General features: G+C 29.1%; 3 protein-coding genes across 3 annotated transcripts; 1 reads left to right on the top strand and 2 right to left on the bottom strand.

Annotated features, from left to right (window-relative positions):
* Positions 1-381: 381 nt before the first annotated feature.
* On the bottom strand, positions 382-1,250 carry LOC125825931 (RING-H2 finger protein ATL16-like). The gene has a single exon (XM_049505217.1). The coding sequence runs from the start codon at positions 1,248-1,250 to the stop codon at positions 462-464; it is 789 nt and encodes a 262-aa protein (XP_049361174.1). The 3' UTR covers positions 382-461.
* Positions 1,251-7,459: 6,209 nt separating this feature from the next.
* LOC125826023 (ethylene-responsive transcription factor ERF096-like) lies at positions 7,460-7,846 on the top strand. Its single transcript, XM_049505320.1, has one exon. It carries the CDS (start codon positions 7,460-7,462, stop codon positions 7,844-7,846), a length of 387 nt encoding a protein of 128 aa, XP_049361277.1.
* A 5,985-nt stretch (positions 7,847-13,831) lies between these two features.
* LOC125825930 (ethylene-responsive transcription factor ERF098-like) lies at positions 13,832-14,305 on the bottom strand. Its single transcript, XM_049505216.1, has one exon. The coding sequence runs from the start codon at positions 14,303-14,305 to the stop codon at positions 13,832-13,834; it is 474 nt and encodes a 157-aa protein (XP_049361173.1).
* Positions 14,306-22,037: the final 7,732 nt, after the last annotated feature.

The following is a 22,037-nucleotide window of genomic DNA, read 5'->3' as shown; positions in this document are numbered from 1 at the left end:
CTGAAATATTTAAAATTGTCCTTTTGATGGGAGCCTTTGAGCAACAATGCAATTGTCTCTATATGACCTAAATGTCATGTGTTTGAGCCGTTAAAGCAGTCACTAATGCTTGCATTAGGATAGACTGTCTACATCACATCCCTTGAGGTGTGACCCTTCTCTGTACACTGCTAACACCAGATGGTTTGTGCACCGGACCATTTTTTTTTTACATGTAAAGTTGTCCCTTTAGCTCAGTCTTTCTCTATATCCACAACTATCTTCCCACAATTTCTAAAACAAATCCCAAGAATACTTTTTACATTTGTACCAACAAACACAACTAAACTCCAAAAATAAAATTTCCATACTATGGCTCTAAGTCAACTGGTAAAACAACATTTTTTGATCCTCTTCCATGTCCAAATGAAAAACATGATCTTTTAACATGACTCACTTGCCTCTGTTGCTGCATAATCTCCTCAATTGGTACGATAAATTCGTCGATCCGACGATGAATCCATAGAAAACGATCTCCTAATTGGTTGAATTATAAATTGTTCATCCTTGTTTCTTATGTCAATGCATTCATGACTCAATTTTTTGACTTTCTTTCTTGTGACTTTTGGTTCAATTTTGTTAGCACAATGGCTAGTTGATAAATGCCCTGTTGATAATTCCCTTGAATTTAATCTTTCTTGAATTCCAATTATTTCTATCACAACATAATCTTCTTCTATGAAATTATTACTTATTTGAGGATCTTGATCTTGAGGAATGATGATTTGATCTAAAGGGAACTTTCTTGTAATGTGTGATAAGAGGCTATTTCTGCAAAGTGGACAATTTGTGTTATTTTGTAGCCAAATGTCAATACAATCAATGTGAAAAAAATGGTGACAATTTGGAATGACTTTGAGATTTTCATCTTCTTGAAATTCACTCAAACAAACAACACATTCACATGTAGTACTTGCATTGTTAATCCATTCACTTTTCTTGTACCTAAAAAGGGGGATTGAACGAATAATTGATTCGTTCAGTCCTTGATTTTCAGGTGAGTGAATAGTTAAAGGGTTTTCAGTATGTCGTCTTATCGAGGATGAAAATTGCCTTGAAAGTTCAATCCTTTGCCAATTCAAGCAGCATTTCATGACAAAAATGTAGTAAGTGACTAACAAGAAACCAATGGCTAATATGCCTATAATGGCTATGGCCATGATTGGAAAACCATAATGGGATGATGAATGCACATTACGTGGCGGATCCATATTGGTTGATGAACTCGGGAAGATACGTTAGTCTATTAGAATATGCTAACGCGATTGGTAGTTTAATGTATGGTATGCATTGCACTAGGCTGGATATTATGTTTTTGGATCTCAAAGGACCAAAATCCTATGAGAAAAAAGGGATAAAAATGAAGAAAATTTTGGTGGATATTTGATAAAACAAATTAGAAGTAGTATATATAAGAGGAAATAAATCGAATGAATTAATGAGCTTATATTATATATATATATATATATATATATATATAAGTTTTTGGAATTTTATTAAGGTGTGAAGCAGAGGGAAGTGTGAACATATAGCTACTTAGTTGTTGACTTCTGTCTTGTCCTCCAATGAGGAATATTTTAGTTGGCAAGGTTATATTTTAAAAATATTTATATCTGTTTTTTTTTTTTCCAATTCGATCTCGAAATCGAGACTTGATTAAGGAAAGAATAATGAGACTTCTAATTAAGGAAAGAGTAATCTCATTATTGCACCACATTCTAAAAAAATATATCTCATTCAAAATCGTAACTCGTAACATTATAGTTTTGTGGTCCATAAGTCTTGGTTTGTTATTATAGTAATTGAATTTTACTCATTATAATAGTGAAATTACTAATATTTTTTTGTTGTTGTTATAGTAAATAATTAAAGTTCAACGATTGTATATAATAGTTAAACAACTCGACTTTGTAATTATCTTATTCCATTATTTTTTCTTAAAAAATTAAATTAAACAATCCGAGTTTATAGTTGTGTTATTCCATCATTATTTTTTTTTGGTTTACCTAAATTTAATTCATTGATTGTAATGTCAAATTAATTTGGTGACCAAAAGAATTATAACTGCACGTTAAAGTTATCATCAAAAGTCCTCACTTGTTTTATTCTATGATGACCAACAAATTAGGTACAAATATATGTATTTTCCACCAACTAAGCTATTAATTAATTCTATCCAACAATACATAACAAATGATAAAAACTCACTAATTATTTTTATTTTCTACAATTCTAATCATCTATGATTTCACACACTTTATTACTCCCTCCGTTCCATTTATGTGAGGTAATTTGACTCCGCACAGAGTTCAAAATAGAAAGGAAGACTTTTAAGACTTGTAATCTAAAATGAATGATAAAAATTTGTATGGCTATAAATAATTTCATTAAGAATAAAATGAACATTTTAAAGTTGAATTGTTACTTAATATAGAAAAGGTGTTCTTCTTTTTTGGGACTGACTAAAAAGAAAAGTAAGTCATATAAATTTAGACAGCGAGAGTAATAGTTATACAGTCAAATCTATAATAGGAAGGAAGAACCCTTTGAATTTATTTTTTTTGGTTTCCCACCCGGTGTCCGGAGCCCACATTGGAGCTCCGACTAAATCCGGATTGTGCTCTGCAGGGCCCATTCGGGGGTGGCGCTCCCAAGAAGAATTTCTCTATACTCAGGGCGCAAACCCGAGATCTCTGATTAAGGGTAAAACACTCCTACCAGTGCACCAGAACCCATATTGGTAGAACCCTTTGAATTGCTATGGAACTTATAAACTTTTCAATATTTTATTAACACTAGATCTATAATCCACATGATTAGAACAGTATAAAGCCAAAAGCAACGACTTTTTCTTTAAATAATAATAGTTGATTTTGTTGGCATTTCTATTTTTTTTAAAAGGGGAAAAATAATAATAATAATAGGTACTTGTTCGAATTGTGTAATCAAATGTGAACAGTAATTTTCTTTTAGTCCTATATTCACATTTGGTGATGAATGTAATGAAACTAGATGGTATAAGCCCGTGCAAGCAAGGCCCAACGGTGTGAAAATATTAAAATATTTTTGTACTCCATATTGTATTTAATTTTTCCATAATTAAAATTAGAATAATGATAAGTCATTATTATATTGTCGTTGTAGTACAAAATCAAGGTTGTTTTGAGAACTTCTTTGTCAATTTAGTACCACAATAAACCCAAGTTGGCCAGCAAAGCAAAAAATCATTCAACCTTATGCAAAGTGTAATCGTTCACTATATACATAATTCCAATGATCAGTTGATAATAACAGAAAATAAGAAAACTTGTTACCATACCATTACTTATAAGCTATTACTTAGCTTCATAACAATAAGTTTATATTCATAATTATTTGTACTACAGCTGTCCTTAATCAGTACAAATCCTTAGATCTGGACTAGTTATTGGCTTATTAAAAGCAGCTTCAAGAACTAAACTGTGTAGGTAGTTGTGTATCCATGAGAAGATTAAAATAGTTTTGTATACTAAGTTGGAACTTGGAAGGAATCTTCAAGTGACATTATAGCTACAAGTTAATTTTCAAGTGAAAAGAGTTCGAAAAATTGGATATAGTAGAATTATAATTTAATTTTCGTTTTTGGAAAAACTCAAAACAAATTTTGTAGGAAATGGTAAATGTAAATCTCATATTGAAACATCATCAAAGGATGTAGTGTAGCAAATGTTGTTACTAACTAGATGTCCCAATTTCAAACTCTACATATGAAAAAAATCTTGATAGAAAGTGCTTCCTCCAAATGGATCTTAAATTAATCGAGCTCCGATATAAGAAACGAACCCCAAAATGGAAAATGGAAAAAAGTCTCACATTCCGAATTTTATGTTGGGCTTATAAAACGAGCCACAGAATGTTGAATGGATCAATGTATAAGCAGAAAAGCCCACACAAAAGCCCATTGGAGATGCTGAAACTTTGATTCTGGACCAACTAATCCTTTGGGTTTACTTCTTTAGCAAGGTTGTCAAGTGGGTCGGTTAAGCTTCTAATCGATCTCGGATCGATTAGGAAATTAAGGAAATACTCCATAAAAATAAAATAATTACAAACATATATCCTTTTCATTCATATCTCACTAAATAATTACAATATATACCTCCAAACTAATTTTGCTTAACTGATACTAAGTCAATATCATATATTGTATTGGTATCATTAAGACTAATAAATTTGCTTAATTGATACTAAATTAGATATATATATACACACTCTTATAGTATTATTGATAATGAGTAGTTTCTGAACAAAAAACCTTAATGATATCACAACAATATACATATATTCTTATAGTATCATTGACTTATGAGTAATTTCTGAACAAGAAACTTTAATGATATCACAACAATATACATATGCTCTTATAGTATCATTGACTAATGAGTAATTTTTTAACAAGAAATCTTAATGATACCAATACAGTATATGAATATTGATTTAGTATCAGTTGACGGAAATTATCAGCCTTAATGGGGGTATGAACTGTACTTTCTTTTTTTTTGAGAGAATAGATATTTCTTGAATTACTTTGAATTTTTATATAAACATGCAATTATTTTGAGTTTTATGGTCCATTTATGTCGTTTTTCCAATATTAAACTGACTTAAGCTCGCTAAAAGATTAGAGGGCCGGATTTAAGGGGTTGTCCTAAGGGTTTGGCCCGCTGGGCTAGCTAGCCCACTAAGGGATCGATTTAAGGCCTCTCAAGGATCGGTCGGAGACCCAAATCGGCCCACTATGGAATTTTTCTTTTTTTAAAAAAACTAAAAGTAGTAATAAAAACATTTAAATATTTCATTTATTCAATTTTCTCAATTTAAACCGCACAAGAAAACATATAAAAAAGTGTTTTTTTTTTCTTCTTGAGTTTGATTTTGTTTGATATAGTCATCATAAATAGATTTTGTAATAAGTCTAATTTAATAATTAAAATTATAAAAGAACAACAAAAGATTGGGTGTGTTAACTCGTTCATTTAGGCTCAAGCAATTATTGGGTGGGTTATACGGAACTTATTTATTTTGTTTCAATCCATTTTAATCTGCCCATTTGACCACTTGCATTCATCCACTTGGTGAAATTATTTCAAACATCAAAAGATATGTCTATATCTTTACTTCAAATTATTTGAAAGTAGATTGGAGTGTTATAAACTTCTTTCACCTTCTATCATTCCGTATCATCGGCGTCCTTCGACCCTTCTTTAAGGGTAAAATAAGAAAGTTACATATACGTTTGGTCAAATTTATAATTTTAGTTCAAATTTATATTTGTATAAAGACAAGCACTAAATATATACAAACTAACACATTACTTTACTATTTTAGAATTTAAAACACAAAAAAATTAAATTTTGGCTTTACCTATGCTTTGTTCCTATATTTTGGAGTTTTATATATTAGTAGGATAAAAAAAAAAGGGAAAAAAGTCAAATTGTTCTAAAATGCTTGATATGACGAAACAAATCATGTCATTAGCTCTAAGCAATAATTGTAAAGGTGCACTTATTCCTCAATCTTCTCAATGAGAATATGTCGAATTCGTAACTCGACTTCTAGCTCCGTTCTTAATAGATTATTAATGTGTATAATTTAAATTCTAGATGAAAATTGTGAGAATGATAAATTTTTTGTGCGTATCATCTATACAATGTATTTAGATAATTTAGACGTTTTTAATTTTTTACAACCATCTCAAATTAATAAATAATAATAATAATTTGATTCATAGTTATATATTTATAGATATTCAACAAATTAATTTCTTATTATATTTATCAGGTCCGAACAAAAATTATTAAATTCACGTAAATCATAACTTATAATCTTGCTCCGCACCGTCCATCAATATGCTACTAGCTAGTTAAGCAAATTAATAAATTATGCTAATACACTGGAACAAGCTTAACTAAATTGTTCAATGTAAAGAGAAAGAATAAAACATATTGGATTCCTTGTATAGTGAAAAGGCCTTTTATTAATTAATATTAAAATGCATTATAGTTTTATAAATTAATTATTTCACCCTACTCCACTTATATAGAAACGAATCTAATCTTAATTAATATTTGATCATTAATTAATGTACAATTTATATTAATTAATCTATCCTATTCCATGCACGTTCCTTTAAAAAATCCCACTAAAAAAATTAAATGCTTCTAATTAATGAACCTTTCCATATTTGAGTTCATTATTTTACTGTATATACCTAAAAATGAATATATACCTAATAACACTTAAAATTATTTTTACTTTTTGTAGGGGGAAAAAGGCTAATGTTTTTTTTTTTTTTAATTTAAAAAAAAGAAGTAAATTTACACTATACGTAAGAGGTGAGTGCATAAGCATATGACCTCACCATAATACAATGTACAATTAACCTTAATTTTGCATCAAATATTAGTTAATTAAACAATGTCAAACCAATTCGTTTGAGCTTTAATTACCCCATTCACTTCATTTAATGTGAACTTTGTTTGATTGAATATAGTAATATTTTTTTTTTGTAACTTGTTGTGTTGTGAAAGAATGAAATGAGAAGTTTAAGATTAATTAGTAAGCTTTAAATATAGAAAGATGGTCATTTTATTCGAAATACTTAAAAAAAAAATGTGTCACACATAGTAGAACAAAATTAAGAGAGAGTTAGTTAAATAATTTGACGGTGTAAATATTTTCTACAACATCATTTTGACAAATACACCAAGTCCCAGGTGGTGTCACAAGACAACACTTCATTGTTTTTTCTTTACTAAATATGTATAAATAGATATTAAATAAATATATATAATATGTTGGGTATAATAAATATAAGAAATAATCACCTTTTCAAATGTTAAAACAATTTTTAAAAACAATTACTTCATACATTATTGACCTATCAACTATGAGACAATTTATACCTGAGTAAAATTATTGTCAATATTGAACTTTCTTCAAATTTTTCATATTTAAACTCTTTTAATGAATAATTTTGACTCCACCGTTATTATTAGATAACCTTAAAATTTCTATTAATAAAAATAATTTGATAATATAAAAAACATTATTATCAAATCACTTTAAGTTTTCTATCGATAAAAATGTAAAAATTCGTTTTACCGTTGTCACATGCAGATTAATAAAAAAACAGGTGGAGGAAAAGTATGAGTCTTATAGCCATCATTTGACCAATTGGATACACTGCATTATAATTAACTTTTTGGTCCTCATAGAAGGTTCTTTTTTTGGCTAAACTAATAAATTTGGCCCCTCAAGATATTCCATTCAAATCATTCTCAACCATTCTTTATTATGCCAAACAATAAATCCCTTCCTTTATAAATTAGCCACCTTGTAGTACCATATTTTGCATGTAAAACAAAATAACAACAACAACATGGATGAAGTGAAATATAGAGGTGTTCGAAAGAGGCAATGGGGGAAATATGCAGCCGAAATTCGCGATATTAATAGACAAGGAGGGGTTCGTCTTTGGCTAGGGACATTTGGGTCTGCTGAAGAAGCTGCTCGAGCTTATGACAAGGCGGCTTATGACATGAGAGGGCATTTGGCGATTCTTAATTTTCCTGAGGAGTATAACTTACCTAGGACCTCTTCTCACTTTTACAACAATTCTCAATCAATGGCATCGTCCTCTTCAAGTAATGTTCATGCAAGAAATGATCAACAAGGAACAGGACAAGTTCTTGAACTTGAATATCTTGATGATAATGTGCTTGAAGAACTTCTTAATTGCGATCAACATGCAAATAAGAGAAAATGAAGATCGTTAACATCCTTTATATCATTATAAAGCTAAGTATATCTCCTAATATATACTAATAAACCTTAGAATGGGGTTTTTATTTCAATAAATACCGCCTTTTTGCATGAAGTGGGGGACATAAAATCTTACCTCTTCATAGCCTATATATAGTAGAGTTGGATGGGACCACTCTTCACAATGGTGGTGCATTTTATGAATATATATGCAATTAATTAATGTGTGCTAATTACCTATTAAATTTTGGCCAATATTAATGCTAATGATTAGCTATTGAGTGTATGTTCATACCAATTGTATGAGATTTGTAACTTCATTTGCTATGGGAAAACAATGTTTATGTAGCTTTCTAATTAATAAAGTTGATTTTATACATGTTTCTTGGCACCATTAATTCTTTGCTATATGCTTCCACTTTGTGTTACTGTCCTTATCATTTGGTATCTAAGTATTATTCAAGATATAATTAAGTAAATAAAAATGTTATTTCATACTTCAGGTTTAACTCCCAGGTGTAGCATTTTATTTTTATACCCCGTGATTAAACCTTTGGCTACACATCGATCTTTTGAGTTAGAGTCTCTCCACCATGACTCATTACCAAAAATGACTTACACGCGTGCTTGGCAATAAAAGAAGAAATAGGCTCAAACGTGAAGACACACATCTCACGGGAATCTTTTAATTTAAAATACGTACGAGACTATGTATTGACTGGATGCGTACTCGCGTAATCAATCGATGGACAGGGGAATTGCGTGAATGAGCTTTCTTTAAATTTGCCAGAACTGTCATCACTAATTTATACCCAATGGACCACATAGGTTTAATTTTTAAGATTACGTTAAGTGTAGCTAAAAGTTCAAGACCACTCATTATGATGTAAAGTGGTCATTCTTGCAAATCACCCTTTCTCTTTATTTTGGGTGATTGGCCAATTATAATCATCTGGCTGGCCCATTGGGCTTCTAATAATAGCGGTTGATTCATCCTGCTCATTGGCCCAGTGTGTAACTAATCAATTTTAGGATTCAAACTTTGGTGTTTTACATTTTGGCCCCTAATGTTTTGATTGTTTGAAAATTCAAACTTTGGTATATCCATTAAATCATACTAATTTATCATGATTAAGTCATAAATTAAGTTGAGAAGGTATATTAACTATAGTTTAATGATATATTAGTGTATGCAAAGGGTAAAATAACTTTACCGTCACTAAATGTTTACACTAATCCAATATATACATGATATATATTTGTACATATGTTTTTTTTAACATTTAATCATGATTAATTGCTCATCTTATTAATACACATGAACTTTAATTCAAAAATTTTACTGCACATTTATCAAAATTGGTAAATTCCTCTAAACATAAATTAGAATAATATATATCTATAATATATATTATGCACCTGATCTTAAAAGAAGACACAATCATTTATATTCTTTTGTTTTTAGTCCAAAAAATCATTTATATGCGAATAATTTTTTTAGCAAATTGCTGCATTATTGTTAAAAAAATAAAAAGGTAATGTCCTAATCACTTTAATTTGGAAGCTTTTTCTTCATATTTTTGTCAAATTACCATTGAATTGAAACATCTTTTTTTAAAGGCGGAATGACCTGAAAGACCTTGTACTTGGCTCCGTTTGTCAGTTGAACCTTCATACTCATCATTTTGCCAATTAGACCCTTAAACTCATTAGAATACAACATTTTAAGCCCTTTTCTCCTCCGGTCAGTGTGCGTGTAATGGTCGCGATTACACATAAAATTTCACATCATTTTTTAGTGCCACATGCGAAATTAAGTGCTAAAAAAATATTAAAAAATCAAATAGATCAATTTTTTAATTTAATTTCTTAAACTTTTCAAATAGTCATCTTCTTCATATTTGGTCACAAATTGAGCACTGGATTCATACCCATTAGATCAAATTCTTCTTGATTTAACTTGTAAATTCAACTACAAGTTCACCAACACAAACTCAATGAACCCCAATCAAAAATTTTAATTAATTTTACAAATTCACAAGACCCATTTATTATTTTTTAAAGCTTTTTCAAGCTTATTAATGGAGTTTTAAAATTTTCAATAGTCACAATCATCCTTCACATTATCCACATCTCCTCGTTGAAACCATCTAATAAAAGAATGATACTAATATTTTTCAAACCTAAAAAACGAAAATTTTAGAAGAAGTTGAGGCTATTGATTTGTATATAAAAAAAAAAAGAATAAGAGGCGGAGAAGAATGAATGTGGGGATGGAGAAAGAAGAATGGGCTGGAGAAAGAAGAAAGTTGAGGGTTGTGGTGAGGGGTAGAGGAGAGAGGTCTGGTGGAAAAGAAGAAAGGGTGGGTGTGGGTGAAGGAGGGTTGAAGAAGATGAATCTTATTTTTTAATTTTGTTAAATTGATTTTTTTAAAAGTAAATTATTGTTTTAACTCACTTTCAAGCGCGTGTAATCACGCATATTTTCAACTCACCAATATTAATGTCACTTAAGCTCGGTCAATGATCAGAAGGGTTTAAAATATTGTGTTCTGGTGAGTTTAAGGGTTTGGTTGGCAAAATGATTAGTAGGATAGTCCAACTGACAAACAAAGCTAAGTACAGGAATCTCCCAGGTCATTCCGTCTTTTTGAAATTTACCTTAATTATATTAGTACTTTATTCTTGCCTAGTCCTCTAGAATATTTACCATTATTTTTTTATACATAACCTAAGCTTCTTTAATTTCACTAAAAATATAGATTTTTCTTGATGTAGGTGGTATTCAAATCCGACTTAATCTGAATTTGTGTAGAATTTTTTTTATATTGTGATAAACCTCTCTCCAATAAAGATAACTTTATGTCCTGAGTTTAAATTTAAGACCTTTTAATTAAAAATAAAGAAGTAGTTACTACTACACTATTGATTTAACTTGTAAATTCAACTACAAGTTCATACTCATTATTTTGCCAACTAGACCCTTAAACTCATCAGAATACAACATGTTAAGCCCTTTTCTCCTCCGGTCAGTGTGCGTGTAATGGACGCGATTACACATAAAATTTCACATCATTTTTTAGTGCCACATGCGAAATTAAGTGCTAAAAAAATATAAAAAAAATCAAATAGATCAATTTTTTAATTTAATTTCTTAAACTTTTCAAATAGTCATCTTCTTCATATTTGGTCACAAATTGAGCACTGGATTCATACCCATTAGATCAAATTCTTCTTGATTTAACTTGTAAATTCAACTACAAGTTCACCAACACAAACTCAATGAACCCCAATCAAAAATTTTAATTAATTTTATAAATTCACAAGACCCATTTATTATTTTTTCAAGCTTTTTCAAGCTTATTAATGGAGTTTTAAAATTTTCAATAGTCACAATCATCCTTCACATTATCCACATCTCCTCATTGAACCATCTATTAAAAGAATGATACTAATATTTTTCAAACCTAAAAAACGAAAATTTTAGAAGAAGTTGAGGCTACTGATTTGTATAAAAAAAGAAGAAGAATAAGAGGCGGAGAAGAGTGAATGTGGGGATGGAGAAAGAAGAATGGGCTGGAGAAAGAAGAAAGTTGAGGGTTGTGGTGAGAGGTAGAGGAGTGAGGGCTGGTGGAGAAGAAGAAAGGGTGGGTGTGGGTGAAGGAGGGTTGAAGAAGATGAATCTTATTTTTTAATTTTGTTAAATTGATTTTTTTAAAAGTAAAATATTGTTTTAACTCGCTTTCAAGCGTGTGTAATCAAGCATATTTTCAACTAACCAATATTAATGTCACTTAAGCTCGGTCAATGATCAGAAGGGTTTAAAATATTGTGTTCTGGTGAGTTTAAGGGTTTGGTTGGCAAAGTGATTAGTAGGAGGGTCCAACTGACAAACGGAGCCAAATACAGGAATCTCCCAGGTCATTCCGCCTTTTTTAAATTCACCTTAATTATATTAGTACTTTATTCTTGCCTAGTCCTCTAGAATATTTACCATTATTTTTTTATACATAACCTAAGCTTCTTTAATTTCACTAAAAACATAGATTTTTCTTGATGTAGGTGGTATTCAAATCCGACTTAATCTGAATTTGTGTCGAGTTTTTTTTATATTGTGATAAACCTCTCTCCAATAAAGATAACTTTATGTCTTGAGTTTAAATTTAAGACCTTTTAATTAAAAATAAAGAAGTAGTTACCACTACACTATTGGCCCAATGAGATTTTTATTGTTGTTATTGAGGTAGCCTGTTACAAATGACATAAATTCAATCGCACATAACTGATAAAGAAAGAGATGAACAAATCAATCATACATGATAGGAGAGAAATCGTCTGATTAAGAAAGAAGGGTTCCGCCTCTCGCTAATACAATACATGGATAACCTTGACATGACTCAATTTGCTCTTTTTCTGGCTTCTTCTCGTTCTTCTTTGGCACCTACGGTAGAAATCGGAGGTATTTAACCCCCAAAAGAGATTGCGATTTTAGATCCTTGGGAAATCCCTTTTCTTAATATCCTTATTCCCCTTTCATCCATTTCTTTAATACTCTTAAGCAGGACTAGAACTACACAAGCAATAACGTCCAAGATGATGTCCATAATGATATTAATTAAAGTTTATTTGTTCTAAATTTGTCATCAAATCCATAATCCGTCTTAGTTACGATTCACCATTACATGATTAAATAAATTTTATAATACAAATACAAAGTCCAAGCTAAATTAACTATATCTGAATTCTTCCAAACTCGTAATAGTACTCCTATTTTTTCTGAACATCAGCTCCTCAAACTTGTTCCATGTTGCACAGCAACAAATTCTCATAAAAAATCTCACACAAAACATAATTGGTGATTATCCACAAACATATATCATAGTCATTAATCTTTGTTGTAATTTTCAGTGAAGATTTTATTGTAATTTTCCACAAACATACATTTTAATCTGATCCACAATTAAATGATCATATAGTCTCACATAAAATGTGGCATATTAAAGTTGTTATGTACCAGGATCATACTCATTATTTTCTAGTTTCTTTTAATTCCTTTTTATCCATCTTATTACCTTTCTTTAATTTTTGGCCTTTTTTCCCCTTGCAACGCCGCTGTGTAACGTCGAGGCAGATGTGCCCTCGACCTAACAGATTCCAACACAGTTTACATTAAAAGACTTGATATAGTTCACATTTTGCTATGTTCTTTGTCGATGCAAAAATCGAGTTTTATTCATCTTCTATCATATATCAAAAACCAAATCCTAAATATTCTAAGTCAAATATTTGACCATTCCTTCATTCTAGATAAATATTCTAATATAAGTCAAATATTCTTAGTGGAATATGTAATTCAATTCCCCAAAGCTTTTTCAAATTGGAAATGCAATATAATATTTGCATCCAATAGGTCAAACACTCCATTTATATCACAAGATTATTTTTTTCCATAAAATAAAATTTGGGGATTGAAGAACACATAAGGTATGAACAAAAGAAGAAATTAAAGATAGATACGTCCATCAAAAAAATATAATAAGATGTTTGTAATCCCTCCATCACTAAGCCTTATGAATAAAGATCGAAATTTCTACTAGGGAGTATAGTCCACACGAGTCTTTTTCAATTGAATTATGTATTGAATATAACAAATATAACAAAAAAACAAGTAGTATTTCTATTCAGTCTCAAACTAGTAGAGGTTTGTTTATATCAACTCTTTGTTGACCATGTTAATTATTCCCTTTAAATTCGTACTCTTAAGGCAAACATTATACAAAATAAGTTCTTAATACCAAATATGTTTATAAAAGGAAATTAAAAACGACAACGATGATGAATAAGAAGAAAACAAAGATGAGGGGAAACTCGAAGGTTTTTTCCTAGATACTCTATATAGGAATTCATCGTTATTCCTTTCCTCCAATAATAAAGGTTCATCTCGACACGATGATAACTTAAAATTTTAAAATTACAAAACATATAAACCTCACTTTCTTATCATCTTTTTTGGGTCTTCTGCTCCAAGAAGTTCCTCTAGCACACTGTCATCAAGATACTCAAACTCAATGATATCTTTGTCTTGATGACCAATTGATGAAATTCCCCTCTCTAAACTTCTACTTGGTGTATTAACATTTAATGAAGTACGATAATTATAATAATGTGGATCATTAAGCTTAGAATAATACTCATTTGGGAAATTCAAAGTAGCAAGATGTCCCCTTAGGTTAAATGCTGCCTTGTCATAGGCCCTCGCCGCGTCCTCGGCCGTATCAAACGTCCCGAGCCATTGGCGAGCGCCTTGTCTCGTTGGGTCACGTATCTCCGCTGCAAATTTCCCCCACGTACGCTTCCGAACGCCTCGATATTTGATCAAATCATTACTATCCTTGCCATTTTCTTTCTCTAATTGCATGACTTTTTTTCCTTTAGAAGAAGATGAAGAAGAACTACTATCCATGTTGATTATTAATTTTGGACATGTCAATGTCTATTTATATAGAGCTCAAGAGATTGTGACTCATAAGATTGTTGAAATCAATGAATCTTTATTATTTGTCTTACTAGTACTCTATGTAACTAATCACATTTTTATGCCATCATGCCACATGTCACTAATTACGTGTTTTACACCATCAGGTCACATTCACATGTTGTAACAAGTAATTATGTCTTATTTTCAAAATTACAAATCATATATTTTCGGGACAAATAATTTTTTTATACTGACAGTGTATATAATTTAAAATTGTAAACTTATGTTGTTTTGTTTTTAATGGGTATCTAGAAAAAAAGAACTTTCTTTGCATGGAAGTCTCTTCAAAGATGTCAATAAAATTCGATAATTATTCTACCAAATCTACTATGCTACTATGCTTACATATAAATTCAAAGAAAAAAGAGAGAGAGATAGTTGAAGCTACTTTTCACTGCTAAAACTTTATATCTATATAGTGTTTTAGGTTGGAATTTTTTCTTGGAGATAGATTTTGTTGATCAACATAATAGTGAGATTGCAAGAATATTGTAAGGTGGTAATATAATATAATATAATTAGCCAAACACACATATATATATAAGATACGTAATGTATCATGTATAGTAGCTAGTATCAAATGATCGGATTAAGCTGAATTTGAACTAATATATAAATTAGCGAGTTATTAACCCATTCAAAAGTAACTTGGGATTAAATGAACTAAAAATATATCATAACAAATTTCTTCAATTCTTATTAAGTTTTAATTTCCTTATTTGTTCTTTGTTATATTTTGGTACTTCATAATAAACTATTTTATTCCTTTATTATCATGACTCTATGTATATAACATTTCAAATGAAAAAATATATATATTTAACAAATATTTTAACAAGATTTCTCATGAATTATTTGGACTGCATATCAATTCAATATTTTATGAGCTGAAATGAGTTAGACTGGAAAAATTAACCTAATAAATGAGCATATCATAAATCATTTAAGTTTAAACGAGTTCAACGAATCATATTTTACGGACTGATTTTGCCACCTTAGTCAAGAAATTGGATAAGATTCTTATGATCTCCTTGGATCTTACTTTAAGAAGATCATTTGTCTCCTTAGCTAAAACTTATTAGTTTCATAAGATAAAGGGAATATAATACTATAATTAAGGGATAATTATAATTTTCAAGAAAATGTACTAGAGTGACCGTATTTATGTATTGGTTCGAGTGAGTTCGGATCGATTATATATATTTTTAAGGAAAAATTACAGAAATCTCACCTTTTAGTTTACTTATTATCATTATCCCCTATAAGTTTTACAAATCTCCAAAATTCCTCATTTTCGCGAATCAGATTAGTGTATCTCGCGCATCAGATTAATGTATCAATGCTTATATTATTGTATCTCGCGCATCAAATTAGTGTATCATGTATAAAATGTACATCAGATTAGTGCATCATGTATAAAATGTAATGTATCTTACTTAACGATTAATGTATCAGCGCTTATATTATTGTATCTGTTTGAGGGATTTCTATAGTTATAAATTTTTAAGGGATAAATTGTAATTTTACCTTAAAAATATGTGATATCTGTAATTTGCCCTATTTTTAATGATTATTATTTAAAGTTTATGATTTTGGACTTTTAATCCCTTTTAAGGTTACATATTGATTAGTTTTAAATTAATAATTTGTACTCTTTTATTTTAATTTGTTTGTCTTGATTATGAGAAGGAGAGTCAAATAAACTAATATTTGGTATAAATTTAGACGTGGTATCTTCAATTTTTTTCAGAAGTAAAATTCAATATTTTAAAAGTATATAAAACGTACAATAAGTCACAACATATAATAATTCAAAATATTTGACGGTATTTAAAAAAATATGATTAAAGAAAATATCATTTGAACTATTCCAATAATAACTAAGACAAATTAATCCAAACAAAGAAATAATGCATACTAAATAAATTTCTTAATGCAAATATAAATTTTGAAATTAAGAACAGGTACGTAGATCAGACGGTGAATATAACAAAAATCTATTAGCACGTGTTTTATTAAAAATATTTTTCGAATTTTTACTTAAAAGTGTTTTTAATTGGTACTTTTCCAATGAAAAAAGAAGTGTTTTTAATTGGTACCAACTTGATAATTCTCAGAATCATTTCCAGCTAATTAAAATTGAGTTATGCAATTTTTTGGTCCACACATTTTCTGTTTAATTGAAGTTGATAGAATAATGCAAAGATTGGGGGCCACTAATTTTATTAGATACTTCCAAGGCATTTTTTGAGATTGGAAGTTTCGATTCTATTTGTTTAATTTATGTTTTTTTAAAACAAAATTGTTATAAATAATAGTAATATATTTTTAAAAAATATAATTTATCTTTAAATTTTATATTTTATCCTAATGATCGAGATGATTTATAATCAATATAAATAATTTTTTCTTTTCGGTTGGGGCAACATGTGGCCGGCTTGTATAAAAGGCATGTAATCAATCTGACTTAATTGACGACTCACATTTACTAGAAAAATTTCAATGAAGATCAATAATTACTATGATTTAGTTCCATTACGATGAAATTTCAAAAAGTATACCCGATCATGTAGGTCAAGACTATAACTCGTTGAATACATTGCACATGTGTTGCTTATAATATTTAAGGAAATCAACAAACTTTGTTATAGCCTTAAACTTATGCGGCATTAAAAGTCGTACTACCTCTAAGAAGCTGACTATAAGGGGATACTTTTGCATAGTTGTAATTAGCAGGTTGAGAGCTATTTCCTCGAATATCTATACAAGGAGTCACGAGAGGAGGAACTTTTATGTCCTTTTGATGGACTGTTGATCTGCAACACCACCTTATAAAATGAATAAGAGGAAGCTTATTAATGATGAAACAACTCTTATACTATATGCTTATTTCACCTTCCTTGTCACTTAAAGGGAAAGCCAGATCGAGAAAGGGGCCTATGGAGAACCCTCCCCTTCTTTTAATTCGTTGATAAAATTAATTAACCAGACAAAACACCTCATCTATTAAGAACAAACACATATTGTGTCCAATCAAATAACATTACATAAAATAAAGTGTAAGGAATTTAAAATATAATTGATTTTGTTTAGTTCTCGTCAGCAGAATGTGGATGCCACAAGTAGATAATTAGTTATTGCAATTTTAATGACTTTTTATTTTTTTTTATATCGTAAATACTAAAGGCCCGCCCCGCATGCTATTGACCGTCGACACGTGATTTTTCTCTCTTTAATTTGTCATGAAATTTCCTTTGCTAACGTTAGTGGTATACCTCATTAAGATGAAATTCCTATTCTTTCTCTTTCTTCTACAAACATGGAGAATAAAAGCACGAGGGAATATTGTGGATATAAAGTGATGAATATTATATTATCCGGTTTAATTTATGTAATGATATTTTGTCGATTGTGATAGTTAAAAAAAGAAAGAAGAAAAGATAGATTTGAAAATATTGTTACAATCTAAAATGTGATAATCAGGAAACCCCATGACCTAGATTGGCGACTTTCATTATACTTTAGATGGACGTTCGCGTAAGATAAATATAAGTAATCGGCTCATCAGGGGCATACCCACCTTTGCCCTGAGGGGTGTCAAGCTACATCCCTTCGTCGGAAAAATACATTATATATAGAGGTCAAATTTTGGTTTAGTAAATATATATGTAAGCATTGACACCTCTTGACATAAGTTAAATGTTTAGTCTAGTGGTTAAAGTGTTGTGAAAGTTTTTTTAAAGTTGTGTGTTCTAGTCATACTAGCCTCATATACTATAACTATTGACACCCCTTAATAATAATCTTGGGTCCGCTACTGGAGCTCATCTAGTAATTTGTTGCATGCAACCCTTGTGTCATGATCAAAAACTAATTCCATATTTATTGTGACTTTACACACAAATTTTTTTGGACCTCAACATTTTAAATAGAGATGCATACGTGAGATGAGAGGAGTGAATAATAATATTGATATATTTTCACTTGTTATTCTTTTTTGATACCTATTTAGTAAATAACTTTTTTTCAAAAAGAAAATAGATTAGGAATCTTTTAGACCATAGTTTAAGTATTTTTTTTATCAAATAGATCATGGTCTAAGATTTTGCAAGTTATTCAAATGTTAGACACAAACAATCTAATATTTTATTTGTAAAATAATGAAGCATCTGAGCAAAATAAGGACAAAATCTAAATGATGACCGGAAAAAGGGAAATTTGTAACATGGGCCATTGCATGTTAATGGCCCATATATAGTGAAATTCGCGCCTTAGATAAGAGGCCCAATTGCGAAAGAAAAGGCCTGCCCATATGAGAGGATTTGCCACAAACATAAAGACTTGAATTAGGGGCCCAATTGCCTTTTTTTGTGGGTCATTTGCACTTTTGCCCATATTTTGTGTTGATATTTCATTTTTATTTGTGAAGCTGACCATTTTTTTTTTGCGGAGGCATAAATTTATATTTTTGCATCGTAGTATGACAAGTTATAGTCAACTCTTAAAGAACTTACGTCAGACTAGGCATAAATCTGTTTTTTAATAACAAAAATTAAAGACTAGCTCATTTGAAGGACCAATCATGCAATCAAGTGTTTCTTTGTTGAGGATAGGTCTCAGGATGAGATTCTGAAAGAATAGCCGCAATATTAGAAGAATTCTTTCTTTGTCTGTACCCATATAGCATTCTTAGTCCCTCAATTATTGATAAATTACTTGAAATATAAACGTTTGATATCTTTATGCTTATGGTATTCACAAAATTTTCAAATTCTTAACTATTTTACTGTTTAATTACCTATGAAAAATTCAAAACTTGTCTAGTTAGTTGTTACTCCATAATTGAAAGTAATATACTTTTAAAAATTGTTCAAATTTAACGTATTTTATTTTTACTTACATAAGGGACAATATCATATATTTAAATTAATCGAAGGATAAATATGTTGAGTCATATATCATAAGGATCAAAATTAGAATTTATCAATAATTGAAGTACCAAAAATACTATTCTCCCTAATATCCACTAAGAGATAATATCATATATTTAAATTAATAGAAGGATAAATATGTTGAGTCATATATCATAAGGATCAAGATTATTAAGTAAAAATTACTCTTAAGTATCGAATATGCACAGAGCAAATACATTTAATTTCTATAGGATAATTACCCTACTGATTCCTAAAACCTAACTAATTAATTGAATTAATTAAAAGTTAACTACAATTTGCTGCTTGAAAGGGAAAGTTAATAGTTTCCTAAACAAATTTGGAAAAAAGACATAAAAGAGACTGTGTACCATGAATGTGTTACATCTTAATCTACCTAACTAGTTAGCATTTTATTCATCATCATTATCATGCCTATTGGAAATTTGTATTTTTATATTTATATTTTATTTGTTGTTCTTAATGTGTTATCATTATATGACGGCGTTCAATTGTATATTTTTCCAAAGCTTTATGTCATTTTCCTTCTTTAATTATACCTCTTTATTCTAGGTTATCGATCAATAAAGGGGTAACATGAATACAAAATACACTACGTTAATAGAGTTTGAGTAAGGGCTACATGATATAAATATTCTATTCTAATACGAATGATATTAATGATTACTTTAATGACTCGAACTTAACTTTATCATTACTTCAAAATACTCTTCTAAATTATTGTTTTTTTAAAGTACATGTAAATACATTTGTATATATAGTCAATTTTTAATTAAAAAGTAAATGTACATACATTTGTACCTATAATCATTTTTTTCTAGAAAACTGCCTAATTATGCTGCCCATATGTGTATGCTTGGAATATTTTATATCGTATTTGTGTTCGTGATAACTACTAATCAGTACTAGTTGGAGATTTGGGATTTTTTTCCATGTGTTTATTCCAATTTGAAAGCAAAGAATTAATATAACTCTAATTCAGAATTTAAATTTTAGATGAGTTCGTGAAGAATTGAAGATGTTGATAATTTGAGACTTGTTTATGTTCTTTGTATTCTTAAGGAAGAAAAAGCAAAAAAGAGTATATAGATCCAAAAACTCCAATTGAAAAGTGTTAAACGTTGTTTGAGGTATAAATAATGATTTTGCAAATTCGGAGTTAAAAAAAAGGGCATAGATGAGCCTTTTCTTTAACAACAATGGCATAAATGAGCCAAATTTTTAACGAATGACATAAATAAGTCTTTTCTAAAAGTTCGATGACATATATTTGAGCCTTTTCCCTTCTTTATATTAAATTCATTATATAAACATATAAAAAACTTTTAATTCTTTTTTAAAAAAGTCTCAAATTTAAAGCCTAGAGCGAAATAACTTCTAATTATGTACACATAAACTTAATTTAATAGGATCGGTATACCTCCTGCCCTCCAAATCGTACGTGAAGTAAACTTAATTTATTGCCTTACATCTAATATTTTCTCTTTACCATAGTCCATGTCATGGAGCTTTACAAAAATTCCTCAACGCTTTTTTCGAGAGGGAAGTTATCTTTATAAATAAGTCTTATATGATACAAATTCAAATTAATATACGGCCGGGAAAGCAACTGATTATACAACAAAAGAAAGAACCAATACGAAAGCGGCGCTCGACTAAATAAGAAGGGAATTACTCAATTTTTTAAAATTAATTTTGTGCGTAGTTTTGTAAAGACATATAAATATAATAAAACTACTTACTTTAATTTGATATTATACAATACATTTAATGTGGTTTAAATTTTTCCCACACATCGTCGTAACAAAAATTTAGTGTATCGAGTTAATATTTTTTTTAACATGGCCTAATTTGAGCTTGCTTAGATCGAGAGGTCAGCATCAAGGTGCAATATTCATTTAATGTGGAGTTTGAGCTAAAAAATTATTCAACTCAATGTTTTTGTTGAAAATAATTATATTAACTTATTATAATTAATAATTTTAAAAACATAGTAATATATATAATTATTATTTATCTATAACTAAGTAAAATTCAAGAAATTTATATATAAACTAGATATAGGACCCCGTGCCAGCACGGGGCCCAATATATATATTTTTTTATTTTAATTTATGTCATATTATGGAATTTGAGAAGTTATTGAAATTTTTATATGATTTTAAAAATATTTTAAATTTTTAGCTATTGTGATTTGTAGTACTTTTTTTTAACATAATTTTGAAAATAATATTTATTACTCTGTTTGTTCTAATTTATGTGCCACACGCAGAATTTCAAATATTAAGCATTTTTTATATGTCTCTTTAATATATTAAGTTGTTAATTATTGTATTTTATTGTACATTTTGAACCTAATTTTTTAATAATATATATGTTATTTGCCATGTCCCAATTTATGTGGCATTAATTGATAGATTTGTTGGAGTCGAGAGATTTATTTTGTTAATTATTGTAATTTATAGTTTTTTTTTTCCATCAATTTCAAACAATATATGTTGTTAATTGATAGAATACTTTTAATGTAATTTTTTTAAAAAAATATGTGTGACTCTCCATGTCCCAATTTATGTGGCACATGTAAAGTTTTGACAATTAACCAAAATTTTAATACATTTAAAAAAATATTTTTAAGTCGTTAAATTTTAAGTAATAAGTAATTTAAATTGTTGTATTATTTATTACAATTTATAATACTTTTAAAG

The sequence above is a fragment of the Solanum verrucosum genome, unplaced genomic scaffold, assembly GCF_900185275.1.
Source record: "Solanum verrucosum unplaced genomic scaffold, falcon-dt-bn FXZP01000161.1, whole genome shotgun sequence".
NCBI classification, from domain to species: Eukaryota; Viridiplantae; Streptophyta; class Magnoliopsida; order Solanales; family Solanaceae; genus Solanum; species Solanum verrucosum.
This window is presented reverse-complemented; position numbering and strand designations above follow the sequence as displayed.

Bases quoted from the DNA above. Each gene is read 5' to 3' on its own strand.
- LOC125826023 (XM_049505320.1), top strand. From the start codon at position 7,460: ATGGATGAAGTGAAATATAGAGGTGTTCGAAAGAGGCAATGGGGGAAA.
- LOC125825931 (XM_049505217.1), bottom strand. From the start codon at position 1,250: ATGGATCCGCCACGTAATGTGCATTCATCATCCCATTATGGTTTTCCA.
- LOC125825930 (XM_049505216.1), bottom strand. From the start codon at position 14,305: ATGGATAGTAGTTCTTCTTCATCTTCTTCTAAAGGAAAAAAAGTCATG.